The following is an 18,023-nucleotide window of genomic DNA, read 5'->3' on the forward strand; positions in this document are numbered from 1 at the left end:
AGGTGGCCCACTGAACGCGCGGGACGCGCCAGCCCAGCAGGTGGCGCTGCAGCCGCGCCGCGCGGAGAGGTCATGTGACCCGAGGGGCGGGCAGGAGGGCTGAGCGGACCGCGGATTGGCTCCGCCCTTTCCCTTCAGACAGGCGGGAGGAGCCGACAACCAAACCGACGTCTTCCGAGCGTCGGGGGGCGGGGCGGGCTGGGCCTCCGGCGCGAGGCCTCCGCCGCGTTGGTTCTTCGGTTGCGCGGCGCGGCGGCCGGCTCTGCGGTCGGGCCGGGAGCTGGGAGCAATGGCGACCTTTGTGAGCGAGCTGGAGGCGGCCAAGAAGAACCTGAGCGAGGCGCTGGGCGACAACGTGAAACAGTAAGCGGCGCGGCCTGCGGCCTCCGCGCGGGGTTCCGGCCCAACCGCCGCATCGCCCGGAGACGGCCCCGCCGCCCGGGCCTGGGCAGCCGGCGTCGCGGGCGGCGGGGCCCTGCGCCGGGCGGGCCGCTGGGCCTCTCGCGCTGCAGGCCGCCTACCCGCCTCCCTGGGCGCCGGGCCGGCCCTGGGTGGAGCGGGAGAAGCGCGCTTCACGCCCCGGCCTCCTGCGCGGGTGCGGCCCGGTGCGGGGAGCCCCGGGAGGGCTTCCTGGAGGCGGAGGTTCTGAGCCCGGGTGGGCTGTGGGCTCCCAGGACGGCAGTTTCGGCCCCTCCGGTAGAATCGTAGCGGGCACTTAGAGAGCACCTTTCAAGCGCTCTAAGCCTCAGGCACTGCCTCCTCCCACCTCACAGGGATGTGAGCCAGGTGCAGTCACTCCCGTGTGATAGGTGAGCAGATGGAGATTCGGGGAGCTTAGTAACTGCAACTGGAGAGTAAGTCACAGCAGGATTGGGACCCTGGCCCTGATACCTGACGGGTTGGTTGCAAAGGGCCCAGGCGCCCAGCCACACCTTCCCCAGGTTACAGCAGGGGACGGAGGACCCTGTTGGGTCGGACGCTGAATGGGCAAGTGCAATTTCCATCATTCAGCCCCGGCCCAGGCCGATAGCATCATAGGAGCAGCCTCTGAGATGCTGTGTCTAGTCCCCAATGGAGGGTCGTGCGCAAACAGGTGCTGAATGCTTTGGTTGACTTGGTCATGTGTTACTGATTTTCTCCAGGTGTCTCAGTGCCTCCTAGTCTGACCCACGTACACGCCTCGGCTTCACAGAGGCGGATGGGCTTGGTTTTGGTGTTGAGGAAACAGCCGTTTGGCTGTGGGTGTACAGTAAGGGACCAGGCTAGGTCAGACTTCCAGCCGTTGATACCAGGGCTGCTGTTTGGGCACAAGTTTGCCCATAGGTAGGCAGCACCGTGGTGGAACAGCTTCCCTGCAGAGCCTCGTCTCGACTCTGAACCAGCTCCCACACTCCAGACTTGTGTGTTTGCATCCTTCCTGTAAACTAGGGAGGCAGGTTTGTTGTGTGACTGACCTCCTGTTGGATAGAAGAGGATGGGAAAGGAGCTCTATTCCACTTCCTAATTGTTCCTGTCCTTTAAAAAACAAAGAAGGCCTCTAAATGTCCCCTGTTGGGAAGTTATCAGTACTGAGCGTGTGAAACGCGGTGGTAAGCTCTGGAACTGAACATGTTTGGCTGTTGAGTGAAATGGATCTTAGGCAACTTTAAGATTCCATTAAGGCTGTGGGTTTTCTCCTGGAAAAATTTTTTTTCACATGAATCCAGAGCTTTGGCTGCAACTTCATCCAGCCATGGCCAGTTCCATGCAGAGATCGTGGCCAGGTACATACAGAGATCATGGCCACGTACATACAGAGATCATGGTCAGGTCTGTGCAGAGATCATGGCCAGGTCTGTGCAGAGATCATGGTCAGATCTGTGCAGAGATCATGGCCAGGCACATACAGAGATCATGGCCAGGTACATACAGAGATCATGGCCAGGTACATACAGAGATCATGGCCACGTACATACAGAGATCATGGTCAGGTCTGTGCAGAGATCATGGCCAGGTCTGTGCAGAGATCATGGTCAGATCTGTGCAGAGATCATGGCCAGGCACATACAGAGATCATGGCCAGGTACATACAGAGATCATGGCCAGGTACATACAGAGATCATGGCCAGGTCTATGCAGAGATCATGGCCAGGCACATACAGAGATCATGGCCAGGCACATACAGAGATCATGGCCAGGCACATACAGAGATCATGGTCAGGTACATACAGAGATCATGGCCACGTACATACAGAGATCATGGTCAGATCTGTGCAGAGATCATGGCCAGGTCTATGCAGAGATCATGGCCAGGTCTGTGCAGAGATCATGGTCAGATCTGTGCAGAGATCATGGCCAGGCACATACAGAGATCATGGCCAGGTACATACAGAGATCATGGCCAGGTACATACAGAGATCACGGCCAGGTCTATACAGAGATCATGGCCAGGTCTATGCAGAGATCATGGCCAGGTCCATCCGGAGATCATGGCCAGGTACATGAGCAATCATGGCCAGGTCCGTGTAGAGATCGTGGTTGGGTACGTGCAGAGATCATGCTGAGGTGCCGAGAAGCTAATCGGTGAACAGGAGATTGGGGCATAGTAAGGCAGTGAGGGCATTAAACCATCTGGTTGAGAAATCTCTGCTTTTTTTCTTTTCCTGTTAGGAACTCAGATGAGCATTAGAAAGTAAACAAGTGTGAACTGAAAGTGATTATGAGACATGTACTAATTTATTAATCCTGCTTCATGAACAGGGAGCAGCTTCCTTAAGCACTGGAACAAGGGGTGTGGATGTGAAAACTCATGTATTTTACTCGTTTCAAGCGGTGTTAGAAAGGGTTGAATCTTTCTTTTTTCTACCAGTCAACTAGTTATTTTTATGATTAGCGGTTGCTTTTCACTTTAAAAACCACTAAGTTTCTGACATCCATGGGTGTTTTCTTGGTGGTGAGCTGTTTTAGAAACCATTTACTTCAGCCAGTTAGATTGAAACTGGACTCTATTTGAAGGGAAAGAGGTCAGCCAGAAACAGTATTAATGACCACTCCCCAGCCCATAAAACACACACATTTTAAAATATAAATCTATTTTGAAATTGAATTATAATTGACAGGTAATATTGTATTAGTTTTGGATATACAACATAATAATTTGGTATTTGCAAATATTGCAAAATGACCACCACAGTAAGTCTATTACCGTTGTTACCATACACTAAATATGTTGCTCTGGCTGGTGTACTAAGTGGTTAGAGCGGCAGCTCACACACCAAAGGGTCACGGGTTCGAGCCCCAGTCAAGGGCACATACCTGGGTTGCAGGTTTGACCCCCAGTCCCGATTAGGGAGGGTGTGGGAGGCAACCAATTGATGTGTCTCTTTCACATCCATGTTTTTCTCTCTCTCCCTCTGTCCTCCTCCTCTTCCTCCTCTCCTCTCTCCCTCCCACTCTCTCTAAAAATCAATGGGAAAAAATTCATTCAGGTGAAGATTAACAAAAATAAAATTTTTTTTTCTTGTGATAAGACCTTTTAAGGCAGGGGTCCTCAAACTACGGCCCGCGGGCCACATGTAAATACAAATATTGTATTTGTTCCCGTTTTGTTTTTTTACTTCAAAATAAGATATGTGCAGTGTGCATAGGAATTTGTTCATAGTTTTTTTTTTAAACTGTAGTCCGGCCCTCCAGCGGTCTGAGGGACAGTGAACTGGCCCCCTGTTTAAAAAGTTTGAGGACCCCTGTTTTAAGGTCTCTCTTAGCAGCTCTCAAATCTGCAGCACGGCAGTATTAGCTGGAGCCAGTCACACTTTAAATGCGCATGTTAAGTGCAGGCTTCTGAAGAGTAGTGGCCTCTTAGAAGGGGACAGTGAGGACGGAAAGGGACAGCTGTGCTTTTGGCCACTTGGCTCATGAGTCCAATTCTGTGACTACCTGTCAGCGCCTTTCACGGAGGACTTTCCTCCCTTTCCCACCTGTTGGTATGCTGATTGCCAGGTGCCCTAGTCCGCGGGGGTGGCCATAACAATGCCACGGACTGGGGGACCTAAATGGGCATGTATTTCCCACCGTCTGGAGGCTGGAAGTCCGACATCAAGGGTCAGCAGGGCCGGTTTCTTCTGAGGCCTCTCCCCTGGGCTCGGTGATGGCCATTGTCTCATGTCTCTCTCTGACCTGTCTCATAAGGACACCAGTCACGGTGGGGCAGGGTCCACCCTGACACCCCCATGGGAACTGCGCCCCTCTCGAAAGGCCTTGTCTCCAAATAGTCACATTCTGGGGTGGAGAGCAGGGCACTCACCCTCATACCAGGGTAGTGGTTCTCAACCTTCCTAATGTCGCGACCCTTTAATACAGTTCCTCATGTTGTGGTGACCCCCAACCATAAAATTATTTTCGTTGCTACTTCATAACTGTAATTTTGCTACTGTTATGAATCGTAATGTAAATATCTGATATGCAGGATGTATTTTCATTGTTATAAGTTGAACATAATTAAAGCACAGTGATTAATCACAAAAACAATATGTAATTATATATATGTTTTCCGATGGTCTGTGAAAGGGTCATTCGACCCCCAAAGGGGTCTCGACCCACAGGTTGAGAACCGCTGCACTGGGGAGTAGACCCTGTCCTCAGGGTGGACGAGGTTAAGTGGACGCGGGGAAGAAACAAAACCTGTGATTCTTCATACTGTCTCTGCCCCTGCAGATACTGGGCCAACCTGAAGCTGTGGTTCAAGCAGAAGATCAGCAAAGAGGAGTTTGACCTGGAAGCTCATAGACTTCTCACACAGGATAATGGTAAAATAACTACCCACCTGGGGGGCTTCCCAGCTGTGCAATAAATTAGTCTTTTCACTTAAAAAAAATAAAAGTTTGATTTTAGTGGCATATAAGGCCATTTTAATAATGTGATATTTAAAATTAAGTGTAAAGAATGGCAGAACAGGGGATACCCCAAATCCTTAAAAGCTACGCTGAAATAGTGGTTTCCTTTTAACTATCGTGTATTTGACCCTGCACTCCTCCCTTTTACAGTGCACTCTCACAACGAGTTCCTCCTGGCCATTCTCACGCGGTGCCAGATTTTGGTGTCTACCCCAGGTAAGGGAGCGGCAGTACGCCCGAGACACTGGCTTCAGCTTCCGGAAACAGACACCTGTGTTTGCAAGCGAAATGTTCTTTGAAGGGCTGAGAAAAGGGTGGTGTGCTGGTGCAGATTCCTTTATGGCCATGTTAAAGCAGGGCTCTCCCTGGACTCATGGCACCTTTGGTCATGACTCCCCACCCCACTGGACTTCAGACACTGAAGTTCTGCGAAGTGGGGAAGGGTTGGGCGGCCAGGATGAAGAAGTGGAGGCCAGTGCAGGGAGGACAGCAGCGGGGGTTTGCATAGATGGAGGGAGTGGGGATTATAACTTGTGGGGAACCTGGGCTTCCACTGGTGAGATACTGGCACCTGGAAGGTAGGTTAGAGCTTCCACATGTGTGTTTGGCAGATTATTGGTGGAAAACAAAGGTCTTGGACAGCAGCCTGGTGGGAGGTTGTACTAAACAGGTGTTGATAGAAACACCCACCCCTGTGTCCCTAATTGCTTGGAGCTTAAGTGGTACAAGCCACCTCTTTCAGCCATCTTGTTTTAATCAATTCGTCCAAAACAGATAATTGAATACATGCAAAATTTGCCCCATGATAAAACTTAGCCTGGGCTCTTGTTAAAAAGTGCATTCTTAGGTACCTCCTGCTGTCGAGTAAGTTGAATTTTTTTTAGAAAGGGCTGTGGAGATGCTGATCATGTAAAAGCCCATATTTATCTAGAAATGGCCAGTGTTTTGTATCATCCATCCCCGTGCCAGCCCCTATTGTGTGATAAAGAATTCAGGAAAGGTCGCCTGGAGCCCAGTTCCTCCTCCAAGAAGTCCCCATTGGGTGCGTCCCTAACCCTCACCTGCCCTCACAGCGAGGCTCACAGGTGTTCATCTTAGAGTGGACTTTGGCTGGGTGGATCATAGAGGTGATCACTTTGTTGTGAAAACCTAACTTGATCAGAGAACCAACACCGTGAGGATCAGATCTTGCTTTTGAGGCAGATCTTAATTTTGAGCGTACTGTGAGATGCCACACACCCAAGAGATAAGGGATCTGAAATGAAAACCCTGGTTGAGTGGAGACCTGGGTACAGGTTTAGCTTAGAGCAGCGAGTCTCAACCTTCTGGTCCTTTAAATACAGTTCCTCATGTTGTGACCCAACCATAAAATTATTTTCGTTGCTACTTCATAACTAATGTTGCTTCTGTTATGAATCGCAATGTAAATATCTGATATGCAGGATGGTCTTAGGCGACCCCTGTGAAAGGGTCGTTCGACTGCCAAAGGGGTTGCGACCCACAAGTTGAGAACTGCTGGCTTAGAGAAAGGAGCTAATTATTGGACGGTCTTAGCTTTAATTTGTAAAATAGAGACAGTGATGTCGAACCTACGGGATAATAAATAAATAAGCAGACAAAATAACAAGTAAAAAGGTGCTTTTAAAAATACAAAATGCTTGTGCCTTAGCCAGTTTGGCACAATGGATAGAGTGTCGGCCTGTGGACCAAAGGGTCCCGGGTTCAATTCTGGTCAGGGGCATGTACTTTGGTTATAGGCCTGGGCCCTGGTTGGGGCTCGTGCAGGAGACAACCAATCGATGTGTTTCTCTCACATCGATGTTTCTCTCTGTCTTTCCCTCTCTCTTCCACTCTCCCTAAAAATCAATGGAAAAATATCCTCAGGTGAGGATTAATACACACACAAAAATGCTTAACAAATATGGAGAGTTATTAATAAGTATAGCTGGTTGACCTGAATTAAATAAAACCTTTGATATTCTTGAATGTTTCTTATTGGTTATTTTTAGATAAGTAAAGAAACATTTGGAATCTGACAGATTATTTCTCCATTAACACCCCAAATATATTTTCTTGAAATGAAATTATTTAATATTGGCTAGCAACAAAGAGAAGGTTTCTGTTACAAGTAGGATATAGAAATGTGGGTCTGTACCAGCAGCCCTTGCAGGTGAATTACAATGAGCTTGTATTACTTTGACTTTTTTTCATTAACACCAAACAAGACGGTTAAAGAGAATAGTGCAGAAGGTCTTACAATGAAAAGCTTCTTCCCATCCTCATCCTGTTCTGAAAGACAGCTACGCTTGTGTTCTGTTCTGGGGCCCTAGTAGCTCCTTATACAGTATGCTTATTCTCTCTCTACATACACTGACCTTAGACGAGTGTTTCATCATCTTACTGCTCTGTGTTTTGTGAGATTTCCTCAGCTCTTCTTTCAGCCTTTCTGTCTCATGCATCCTTTAATTCAACATTTCCATAGAATCTTCTTTTGTGTTACGGATATGTGACTTCTCAGAATTCTCTGAGGATACCAGCTAGGTGTGACTTGAGTCCTCTGTGTAGCCTGGATTCTTTACCTCTCGAACCTCTATTTTTCGTTTGCTTAACTCGGTCTTTCTTAAAGTGCTTCAGGTAGATTATTATCACACACCTGGGGTTTCATATTTAAGAAATAGAGGCCCGGTACACGAAATTCGTGCACTGGGGGTGGGGGGTGGGTGAGGACTGTCCCTCAGCCCAGCCTGCACCCTCTCCAATCTGGGACCCCTCGGGGGATGTCCGACTGCCAGCAGTTGGACATCCCTTTCACAATCCAGGACTGCTAGCTCCTAACAGAAAACCCTGCAGAGACAAGCCTCCCTCTGTGACTCGCCTGCCTGACAGCCTGATCGCTCCCTAACCGCTCCCCTGCCAGCCCGATCACTCCCAACTGCCCTCCCCTGCAGGTCATCTTGTGACGATGTGGGGGCGGCCATCTTGTGACACGAGGGCGTGATGGTCAATTTGCTTATTACCGCTTTATTTTATAGGATGGGCTTCTTCCTTGGAAGCCAGCTACCTTAGTAAACCCTAGAGATGCTGTCCCTTTAACTTGAGCTCTCCGTGCTCTCCCCACCTGTGTTAAGTACCACGTGGATGGCAGTGAGCAGGGCTGGCCTCACAGCAGGTGGACTGCCCCAGAACTCAGACGGCCCCGCACTGGGCAAAGGTAGCTGTCTGAACAGGGCACCTGCATTTCTGCTCTGTACTGAGTCCGTCTGGGGGGAGGGGTTTGTGTGGATGACTTTGGCCTGTAGACCTCCCACTGATGATATTACGGGTCGGTCCCTCCTGGTGCCCGCTGCACTCACCTCCTCCAAATCCAGGTCCTTTCGGGTTTCTCCGGGGCAGGTTGACTCCCGCCTCACTGCCTGCCTGTGAGGAGGTCTATGGTGTTGGTTTGCTAGCTGGGTCATGGCCAACTCGTGTCTGCTCTGTAAGCCAGCACCGTTCAGCCCATCGTGGACATTTGTCGAGATCTCATCTGGTCCCCTACTCATTGTCCTCTTCCTTGCTGTGTGGGAGGGCCCTTTATTTTCCTCTGTTGCCATTTTTAGTGGGTCCTGAAGGAGAGCAGGTAAGCACATGTGCTCGGTTCCCCATCCTGAGCTAGAAAACCCTGCTCTGCTTCTGTGGTGTGCTGCAGGGAGCAGTAGCTGACGGTCCTCCCTCTGTGACCCGGCTGCAGGGAGCAGTAGCTGACGGTCCTCCCTCTGTGACATGGCTGAAGGACAGTAGCTGACGGTCCTCCCTCTGTGACACGGCTGCAGGAACAATAGCTGACGGTCCTCCCTCTGTGACACGGCTGCAGGAACAATAGCTGACGGTCCTCCCTCTGTGACACGGCTGCAGGGAGCAGTAGCTGACGGTCCTCCCTCTGTGACACGGCTGCAGGACAGTAGCTGACGGTCCTCCCTCTGTGACACGGCTGAAGGACAGTAGCTGACAGTCCTCCCTCTGTGACACGGCTGCAGGGAGCAGTAGCTGACGGTCCTCCCTCTGTGACCCGGCTACAGGGACAGCAGCTGACGGTCCTCCCTCTGTGACACGGCTGCAGGGACAGCAGCTGACGGTCCTCTCTCTGTGACCCGGCTGCAGGGACAGCAGCTGACGGTCCTCCCTCTGTGACCCGGCTGCAGGGACAGCAGCTGGCGGTCCTCCCTCTGTGACACGGCTGCAGGGAGCAGTAGCTGACGGTCCTCCCTCTGTGACCCGGCTGCAGGGAGCAGTAGCTGACGGTCCTCCCTCTGTGACACGGCTGCAGGGACAGCAGCTGACGGTCCTCCCTCTGTGACATGGCTGCAGGGATAGTAGCTGACGGTCCTCCCTCTGTGACATGGCTGCAGGGATAGTAGCTGACGGTCCTCCCTCTGTGACACAGCTGCAGGACAGTAGCTGACGGTCCTCCCTCTGTGACCCGGCTGCAGGGACAGCAGCTGACAGTCCTCCCTCTGTGACATGGCTGCAGGGAGCAGTAGCTGACGGTCCTCCCTCTGTGACCCGGCTGCAGGGAGCAGTAGCTGACAGTCCTCCCTCTGTGACCCGGCTGCAGGGAGCAGTAGCTGACGGTCCTCCCTCTGTGACATGGCTGCAGGGACAGCAGCTGACGGTCCTCCCTCTGTGACATGGCTGCAGGGATAGTAGCTGACGGTCCTCCCTCTGTGACATGGCTGCAGGGATAGTAGCTGACAGTCCTCCCTCTGTGACACGGCTGCAGGACAGTAGCTGACGGTCCTCCCTCTGTGACCCGGCTGCAGGGACAGCAGCTGACAGTCCTCCCTCTGTGACACGGCTGCAGGGAGCAGTAGCTGACAGTCCTCCCTCTGTGACATGGCTGCAGGGATAGTAGCTGACGGTCCTCCCTCTGTGACCCGGCTGCAGGGACAGCAGCTGACAGTCCTCCCTCTGTGACATGGCTGCAGGGATAGTAGCTGACGGTCCTCCCTCTGTGACCCGGCTGCAGGGAGCAGTAGCTGACGGTCCTCCCTCTGTGACCCGGCTGCAGGGAGCAGTAGCTGACGGTCCTCCCTCTGTGACACGGCTGCAGGGACAGCAGCTGACGGTCCTCCCTCTGTGACATGGCTGCAGGGATAGTAGCTGTGACATGGCTGCAGGGATAGTAGCTGACAGTCCTCCCTCTGTGACACGGCTGCAGGACAGTAGCTGACGGTCCTCCCTCTGTGACCCGGCTGCAGGGACAGCAGCTGACAGTCCTCCCTCTGTGACATGGCTGCAGGGATAGTAGCTGACGGTCCTCCCTCTGTGACCCGGCTGCAGGGAGCAGTAGCTGACGGTCCTCCCTCTGTGACCCGGCTGCAGGGAGCAGTAGCTGACGGTCCTCCCTCTGTGACACGGCTGCAGGGACAGCAGCTGACGGTCCTCCCTCTGTGACATGGCTGCAGGGATAGTAGCTGTGACATGGCTGCAGGGATAGTAGCTGACAGTCCTCCCTCTGTGACACGGCTGCAGGACAGTAGCTGACGGTCCTCCCTCTGTGACATGGCTGCAGGGATAGTAGCTGTGACATGGCTGCAGGGATAGTAGCTGACAGTCCTCCCTCTGTGACACGGCTGCAGGACAGTAGCTGACGGTCCTCCCTCTGTGACACGGCTGCAGGACAGTAGCTGACGGTCCTCCCTCTGTGACACGGCTGCAGGACAGTAGCTGACGGTCCTCCCTCTGTGACACGGCTGCAGGACAGTAGCTGACGGTCCTCCCTCTGTGACACGGCTGCAGGGACAGCAGCTGACGGTCCTCCCTCTGTGACACGGCTGCAGGGAGCAGTAGCTGACAGTCCTCCCTCTGTGACATGGCTGCAGAGACAGCAGCTATGGTATGGAAAACCAAGCTGTCGTTCTGAGAGTAATTTTGGTTACGGCTAGAAAAGGAAGTGGAAGGAATTTATTATTTTGTTTAGCGAACCAGAAAAAGATGTGAATTTGTTTTTTATTGATTTACATTATTTGAGCATTCCATACTTGTTTTTAGCCCCAAATGAAAACACTTAGCAGTTTCCGACTCATGGTTTTCTCTCACGGTCCTTGCTTCCTGTCTCCTAGAGGGTGCCGGCTCCTTGCCCTGGACAGGCGGCTCCGCAGCCAAGCCCGGGAAGCCGAAGGGAAGGAAGAAGATGTCTTCTGTGCGCCAGAAATTTGATGTAGGTTGTTCGCCAGTAGGTCTGGGTAATCACTGGTTTAAGTTTTTAAATGAATATGAAGTTACTGGTAATTGAGTTGGGAAATAGGGGGCGTGCTGTGGGGGAAAGGTGTTCCTGTTTGTGAAGTTGGTGCCTGAATTTTTCTAATTCTGGTTTGTTCTGCATAAACATTAATGTTCTCAATAGTATCTGTGATTTTTCAGTGATTTGGAAGCTATGCCTGTGTTCTTTCTCTGAAATGTTTCTCTGGAGGGACTAGTGTCCCACGGTCCAGGAGGCCTCAGGCCGCAGGGCCGGAGCCTGGCAGTGCCCAGCAGCCCAGGCCTGTCCTGTGGGCCAGCAGAGAAGGCGCAGGGGCATTTGGCTATAGGATTTGTACACATTTAGAGTAACCGGCTTTTTCCTGAGGGAACAGTTTCCTTAGAGTCTCCCTGCTCTCGGTGTTGACGGGGAAGCCATGGCTCTGGATCAACACCACAAACACCGATCCTGCCTCTGCTGTTTCAGCTCAGCAACATTCCACCTGGAGGCATCCGGACCCAGGGAGGCCTCCTGCTCACACACATGCTGGTGTACAGTGCCGCTTCTCCCCTGGAAAATGGGAAAAAACAAGTGTTGCTTTTCTAATACAAACTTCAAACACGTTAGCTACAAAGTGTTGTATGTTGTGCTTAACCACAAGCGGCCAGGGCCCGTCTCTGGATGGTGACGGAGAGTATCAATGGGCTGGCAGCTCTCCCAGAGGAGGCCGAGGCTTTCTGAGCCGAAAAACGATTTTAAATAATGAGGCTGGCGATGTGTTGTTGAGAATTGGAAGTGGAAGGCAGTAGTAACTAAGTCACACTACACTACACAGCATTATCTTGGAGCATTTGCTGTTAGGTCTGTCCTGTTGGGTAGTAAGACTTTCCAGGCTTAACTGAAGGGTTGATTATGTCCTGATACTTTCAGAACCTGGCTGCTAATGTACACTTCACACACTCTCACTTGTTTTGAATATAGTTTTAAACCAGGGATCCTCAAACTTTTTAAACAGGGGGCCAGTTCACTGTCCCTCAGACCGTTGGAGGGCCGGACTATAGTTAAAAAAAAACAAACTATGAACAAATTCCTATGCACACTGCACATATCTTATTTTGAAGTAAAAAAACAAAACGGGAACAAATACATTTGTATTTGCATGTGTCCCGCGGGCCGTAGTTTGAGGACCCCTGTTTTAAACCTTCTCCCTGATTGTTACTCTAGCACAGAGCCGTGTGCTCTGTGGTTACAGAGATGCTAATTATTAGAAAAATCGGCTATGCATGCTAGCGTGCTCCCCTCAAGCCACGCCTCCGTTATTTCCATGAAACATGCGTGAGTCTGTGACTATTTGTGCATGAGGCGTTGCTTTCTTGTTTTTCACCCCGCTGGCGTGGTCCTGGTGGCGTGGCTCTGTGGGCTGTGCAGTCCAGGACGTTGTTACTCTTGTTTGCGTCTCGTTACTCGCCACTGTAATGAATAACCTTGAAAGGTTTTCTTACTCAGCACAGATTCCAGCCTCAGAACCCCCTCTCGGGAGCCCAGCAGTTTGTGGCAAAGGATCCCCAAGATGACGATGACTTGAAACTGTGCTCCCACACAATGATGCTGCCCACGCGGGGCCAGCTGGAGGGGCGGATGATCGTGACGGCGTATGAGCACGGCTTGGACAACGTCACCGAGGAGGCCGTGTCGGCTGTGGTCTACGCCGTGGAGGTGGGTTTGCTGGTGGCAGAAACAGGGTTGTGTGTGATGAGCTTGTGTGTGTTGTTGGAAGTTGCTGCTGCAAGAAAAGACCGTACATGTCACTCTGATCTCAGAATTGTCATCATTCACGTGGTTTTCCTCTGAGGGAGAAACGCATCGCACTCCAGGCAGGTGCCTTTGCTTTACATGTGAGCTTCCTGGAGGCGACTGGTGTTCGAGCCCATGTGTCATCTGTCAGCACAGGAACAGTTTTTAAGGGGGCAAATGAGATCGAGAGTCCTAGGGACTAACTCACGGGGTGTCGCTGTGTCTGGCATTAGGAGAGCTCGACGTGGCGTCTGCACAGTGGGTTCCTGTCGCAGACGCTCCGTCACGCACTCCGTTTTTCACGTTGTTACCGGAGGGTGTCCCTGGGGCCTGGAGTGCTCCAGGGACGCTGGGTCACCTTGCACTTCTCTGGGTGTCCTTTTCCTCACCCGGACCTCAGAGATGTAAGTTACAAACGTTAAAATGAGCTCCGTGTGTGGAAATTATAAACTGCCATGAACTCCTGATGGGAGAGGATCTCACTGGTGTCACTGAAATGCCATCCCTGATCCCGATAACAAGGCAGGCTGGGACGAGCTGTCACATCACCAGCCCTCTTCTATACCTCGCTATCATGAGGTGAAGGGATGAAACCCCGATTTTTCTATGTCCTGTGTACCTGTGTTTACATGGCTTCTGAGAGAGCCACGGTTCTCTTCAGGGAGGGGGCTCAGTGGGTTGGGCATTGGAACCCAGAAACCCCGGAGCTTGAGACTTTTTAAAGCAAGTTTCAAGGTGGGTGCCTCTTTAAAAGAAAATTACTCACTTTTGTGCTTTTATTTAAAGCTATCTGAAAAGCATCTTTTAAATTTTTTTTACTGTTTTCAGAGAAGAAGGGAGAGGGAGAGAGAGAGAGAGAGAGAGAGAGAAAGAGAAACTTCAGTGATGAGAGAGAATCACTGATTGGTTGCCTCCTGCACGCCCCCTACTGGGGAGCGAGCCTGCAACCCAGGCACAAGCCCTGACCAGGAATTGAACCATGACCTCTCCTTGTTTATAGGTCGATGCTCAACCACTGAGCCATGCCCACCAGGCTGGAAATCATTTTTCAGATTTAGAGATACGAAACCTTTTAAAGTAAATTCCATGTAGAACAAGCCCTCCTGAAGTAGAACACAGTAAAGCAGCCCACCCCCTCCTCCTGGCCCCTCCGGTCTGGCTCCTCGGTGAACCTCGTGTGGCCCGGCACGGGAGCCGCTCCCCTCCCATCGGCTGAGTCCTGTGGGCGTGAGCAGCTCAGGGGAAGTCTGAGGATTTGCTCTTAAACGGGACTTCATGCTGTTTTTCTTCTTGTTTTTACAGAATCATCTTAAGGACATACTGGCTTCGGTTGTGTCAAGAAGGAAAGCATATCGGTTGCGAGACGGTCACTTTAAATACGCGTTTGGTAGTAACGTGACCCCACAGCCGTACCTGAAGAACAGCATCATGGTGTACAACAGCTTGATAGAAAGGTACGCGTGGCCGTGACGTCCCAGCCTCCGTTCCCGGCGGTGACACTGCTCTGTGTACCGACCGCTGTCAGAGAATGGGTTGGTGCGGCCGTAAGTCTGCGGGACCCTGAGAGCGGAACGGTTTTACTCATTGTGTCGTTCATCTGCCACTTCCCACAAAGTTCTGTCCAAATGTTAAGCCTTTGGGAAAGAAAAACACTCTGTTTCCTTGTGGGAACTGAAGTGACTGCATTTCTGCAAGTGCTGGGCTTGGTGCATCTGGTCATGGCGACTGGGAGATGTTCCGGAGAAAATGATGGGGGAGGCGGGAGCGATGCAGGTGAAGGGTGACAGGGAGGGAGGTGGGAGGAGAGACAGTGTTGGCGCCACGGGGAGGGGCTCTGCCAGCGCCGTTCCTGCCTCCGAGGACCTGGGCCGCAGCTCCTCACCCCGGGCGCACTGTGTAGGTGACGAGCAGTTCTCAGTCTCCTGCAGGCCTGTGTTTGGGATTACTTATTCTCATTTGTAAGTCATTCTAGAGAAAAACAAACCCAAAAAGGGGGCTCCTGCGGTGGTGAATTCTGGGGACAGCGTCCCTGACCTGCCAGGCGTCTGAGCCGCCTCCCCTGCGCAGTCACCCAGGGCTCGGGCTCCTCGGGTGGGTTGTTTCCGGAACATGGCTGCCTCTGGGGCCCACGCTGTCCTCCGCGTCACCTCCTCGGTGTGGCTTCACGCCTGTGTGTTCTGCCGCAGAGGGTCTGCGCTGTGTCCTGGTGCTGAAACTATGCCCGCCTTCTCACCTATTGCACCTGCGCCCTGGGGACGGGCCAGATGGGTTAGTTTCCCCAGGGCCTGCATTTGGCCTGTGGCTGCCCTTGTGCTGGCCATGTCTTCTGGCGGGTTCTCCCTGATCCTGTTGGTTCCAGCACATCCACCTTCCTCTATGTCAGTGTTTTGTTTCCTCTTCCTTGAATGAAGGTCTATTGTGTTTTTCAACTCGAAGCTCTTTAAGGGCAGGGAAGAGTCTTGGCTTTGTAGTAAATATTTTAACGTGTGGAGGGAGGGGGTCAGCAGTTGCTCTACATTTTGTTTCCTGCGTGCCAGATGGGCTGCCTTTAAAAATGAAAATTCTACTCTTCCTCTATGCACTCACTAAAAAATAGCTGGGTTCCTACTTCCTTTTAGATCTTTTTAATGAGGTGCATCCCTGCAGCCTGTTCCTAGTCTCGCCGTTGGGTGTCTCCTCGGAGTTGCTGGGTGTTTCTAACATCCTCTGTTTTCAGCCCTCCAGCCCTTCCTGCCCCCTGTGTCGGCCAGAACTCAACTGCCCACCTGCACCCCGACGATGCGGAGCAGCAAGCCGCACTCCTGCTGGCGTGCTCCGGGGACACCCTCCCCGCACCCCTGCCTCCCGTGAACATGCATGACCTTTTTGAAGCTCTGCAGGTAACTCCTGGCTCCTGAAGGTTTTCCTGGGTTTATGGGTGGCATTCAGGAGCTTGCGTACTTCCCGGCCTTTCGTTTTTCAGTTTGGGCTGTTTTCTGTTAAAGCCATTCATCCCCCCTCATTTTTAAATCCTGGGCCCAAGTCCTTCCTAATTTCTCTCTCATCCCCCACATCTCCCCAATGAGAGAAAGAAGAGGGGGAAAAACCTTGTTCCCTTATTTCTATTTCAGAACCTTGTTATTTCCTGTTTTCTTGTTAGTTGGCTTGGGATTCATTAGGTTCTGGCTTAAAGTTTGTCAGTTGTGTGTCTTTTGTGTGAGTGTTTTGTGGATCTAAACCTTTTACATGTTAGAAATGTCCTGAGTGTAACAGGCCTGTCATGTTCGATCCAGGTGCACAGGGAGGTCATTCCCTCCCACACTGTGTACGCGCTCAACATCGAGAGGGTCATCACGAAGCTCTGGCATCCCACCCACGAGGAGCTGCGGCAGGACCAGGTGCACAGGCAGCGCCTGGCCGCCAAGGAGGGGCTTCTGCTCTACTGAGTCCCCTGCTCTGCCGAGTCACGCCGCAAACATTCTGATTACTGAGCATTGAATGTCTTGGGTCCACGCTTCAAGACTGGAGTGGACGGTGTAAATATAACCTTTCCTATGGAAATGTGACATTGAGTACATTTTGTGTTGCTACTGTGGAGCCATTAGTAGAAATCTGACTTCGCGAGGGACCCATATCTGTGTGTGGACGTGTCCCCGTAGGGTGGGCGCTGAAAGTTGCCTGCGTGGGAATGGCCAGGCCCTGAGGTGCCGGGTCCTCTGGTCTGCGTGTCAGGTAGGTGACCTCCTAGAACAAGGACGCTGTTAGAACTTTGCCCCCGTGACCTGCAGGACACCCGAGTGTTCAGTGGCATCGTCTGCTCAGTGTCCGGCAGGCCCAAGTTTCCGCCTGCCTCCTGGGAGAAGCGCGCTCTTGGAATTCGGTTGCAGTAACCTACAGTGTTAACAGTCAGACGCCTCCCTCAGTGACCAGTCTGATTGTCAGCAGATGTTATCTGGCAGCACCTACAAATCATTACCGCTCTGAGACAGTATGGCTCAGGCGGCCTGTGCTACTGGACGGAGACGCCACAGCAGACTCTTAGAATGAATTCGTTCACCTCATGAAATGTCTCCTCGTGACTCAAGTTCCCTTCAATTTAGTTCATATTCCCGGATGCTGACCGGCAGGCTCACCTATTCATCGTTCCCATAGGATGTTTACAGTTTATGTGAACATGTTGCATTGTAATTGTAATTCCCCAATTCCTGTGTCTATCCTTTCAAATGATAAAGTGAAAGTAATTTACACTTGGCAGTGTTACTGACACCCAGGGTTTTGTTTTTTTTTTTTTTTTTTTTAGAGAGATATTGCTTTTTACTCAAGAGAAAGTGCTGGTGGATATGCAGTTGACTCCTGAACAGTGTGGGTGTTAGGGGCGCCAACCCCAAGGCATCAGATATGCACTTAAACTTGTGACTTCCCAAAACTAAGCTACCCCTCAGTATCCGTGGGGGGTTGGTTCCCGGATCCCCCCCCTGATGCCAGAATCCTCAGATGCTCAGGTCCCCGATACCACATGGTGTAGAGCAATGTAGACTCCCACCTTTAGTCCAGGTGTTCATTGAAGAAAATTCACGTATATGTGGCCCCACAGTTCAAACCTGTGTTGTTCAGCGTCGGCTGCATTAGAATGAGTTCTGTGGTTTAGTAACATGTATAAATATGTACAAATGGGAAGCTGGCTCTGTGTGCTGGATTTTGTACCTTAAATGTGACAAATAAACCTTTTGGGAGAAAACTGTGTGTTTATTAAACAGATAAGGGACCCTGCCTTCTGCAGAAACATGAAAAGCCCTATGGTGAGACCTTAGCAAGACGTTTCAGAAGAATGTTCTAGAGGGAAAGATTAAGGCATGCCATCTCTTCTTCTGTGGTGTGTAGATTAAACAAGACTGAAAGGAAAGTCAACAGCTGAGTTTCAGTTGCTGACCTAAGTCAGAAAGGCCCTTTGGACTTACGGATGAGCTAATACTGGAGTCATGGGTTTGGAGGAACTGGAACCAGTGTCTAACCAAACGTTTTGGACTACACCCACCTGGGCCTCAACGCTACGTATGTGTCTAATTTTGTGGGTTCTGTGGGTGCAGAGGCAGCCAGGCCAGGTCTGCGGCCCACCGAGAGGGCAGGTTTCATCTCTGCTCTTGGATCTAAGTCCCTAC

At 51.6% G+C, this 18,023-nt stretch overlaps 1 protein-coding gene across 2 annotated transcripts; it reads left to right on the forward strand.

Moving 5' to 3' along the window:
* Positions 1–178: 178 nt before the first annotated feature.
* On the forward strand, positions 179–17,602 carry TADA1 (transcriptional adaptor 1). Of its 2 annotated transcripts, XM_070396400.1 has the most exons (8): positions 179–363; positions 4,693–4,784; positions 5,022–5,087; positions 10,973–11,070; positions 12,598–12,807; positions 14,188–14,339; positions 15,602–15,764; positions 16,158–17,602. In XM_070396400.1, exons 1-8 carry the CDS (start codon positions 290–292, stop codon positions 16,308–16,310), a joined length of 1,008 nt encoding a protein of 335 aa, XP_070252501.1. In that variant the 5' UTR covers positions 179–289; the 3' UTR covers positions 16,311–17,602. The 2 variants fall into 2 exon arrangements, with proteins under 2 accessions (XP_070252501.1, XP_070252502.1); XM_070396401.1 differs by lacking the exon at positions 179–363 and having other exon boundaries at positions 4,696–4,784; positions 12,603–12,807.
* Positions 17,603–18,023: the final 421 nt, after the last annotated feature.

The sequence above is a fragment of the Myotis yumanensis genome, unplaced genomic scaffold (assembly GCF_028538775.1).
Source record: "Myotis yumanensis isolate MYYU_CA2020_CCGP unplaced genomic scaffold, mMyoYum1.0.hap1 SCAF_17, whole genome shotgun sequence".
NCBI classification, from domain to species: Eukaryota; Metazoa; Chordata; class Mammalia; order Chiroptera; family Vespertilionidae; genus Myotis; species Myotis yumanensis.

What these genes read in the sequence shown, in the direction of transcription:
- TADA1 (XM_070396400.1), top strand. Translation starts at nt 290, where the DNA reads ATGGCGACCTTTGTGAGCGAGCTGGAGGCGGCCAAGAAGAACCTGAGC. An exon ending in ACTTCTCACACAGGATAATG is followed by an intron (nt 4,785 to 5,021) that starts GTAAAATAACTA and finishes TCCCTTTTACAG; the next exon opens with TGCACTCTCACAACGAGTTC. An exon ending in ACCTTTTTGAAGCTCTGCAG is followed by an intron (nt 15,765 to 16,157) that starts GTAACTCCTGGC and finishes TGTTCGATCCAG; the next exon opens with GTGCACAGGGAGGTCATTCC.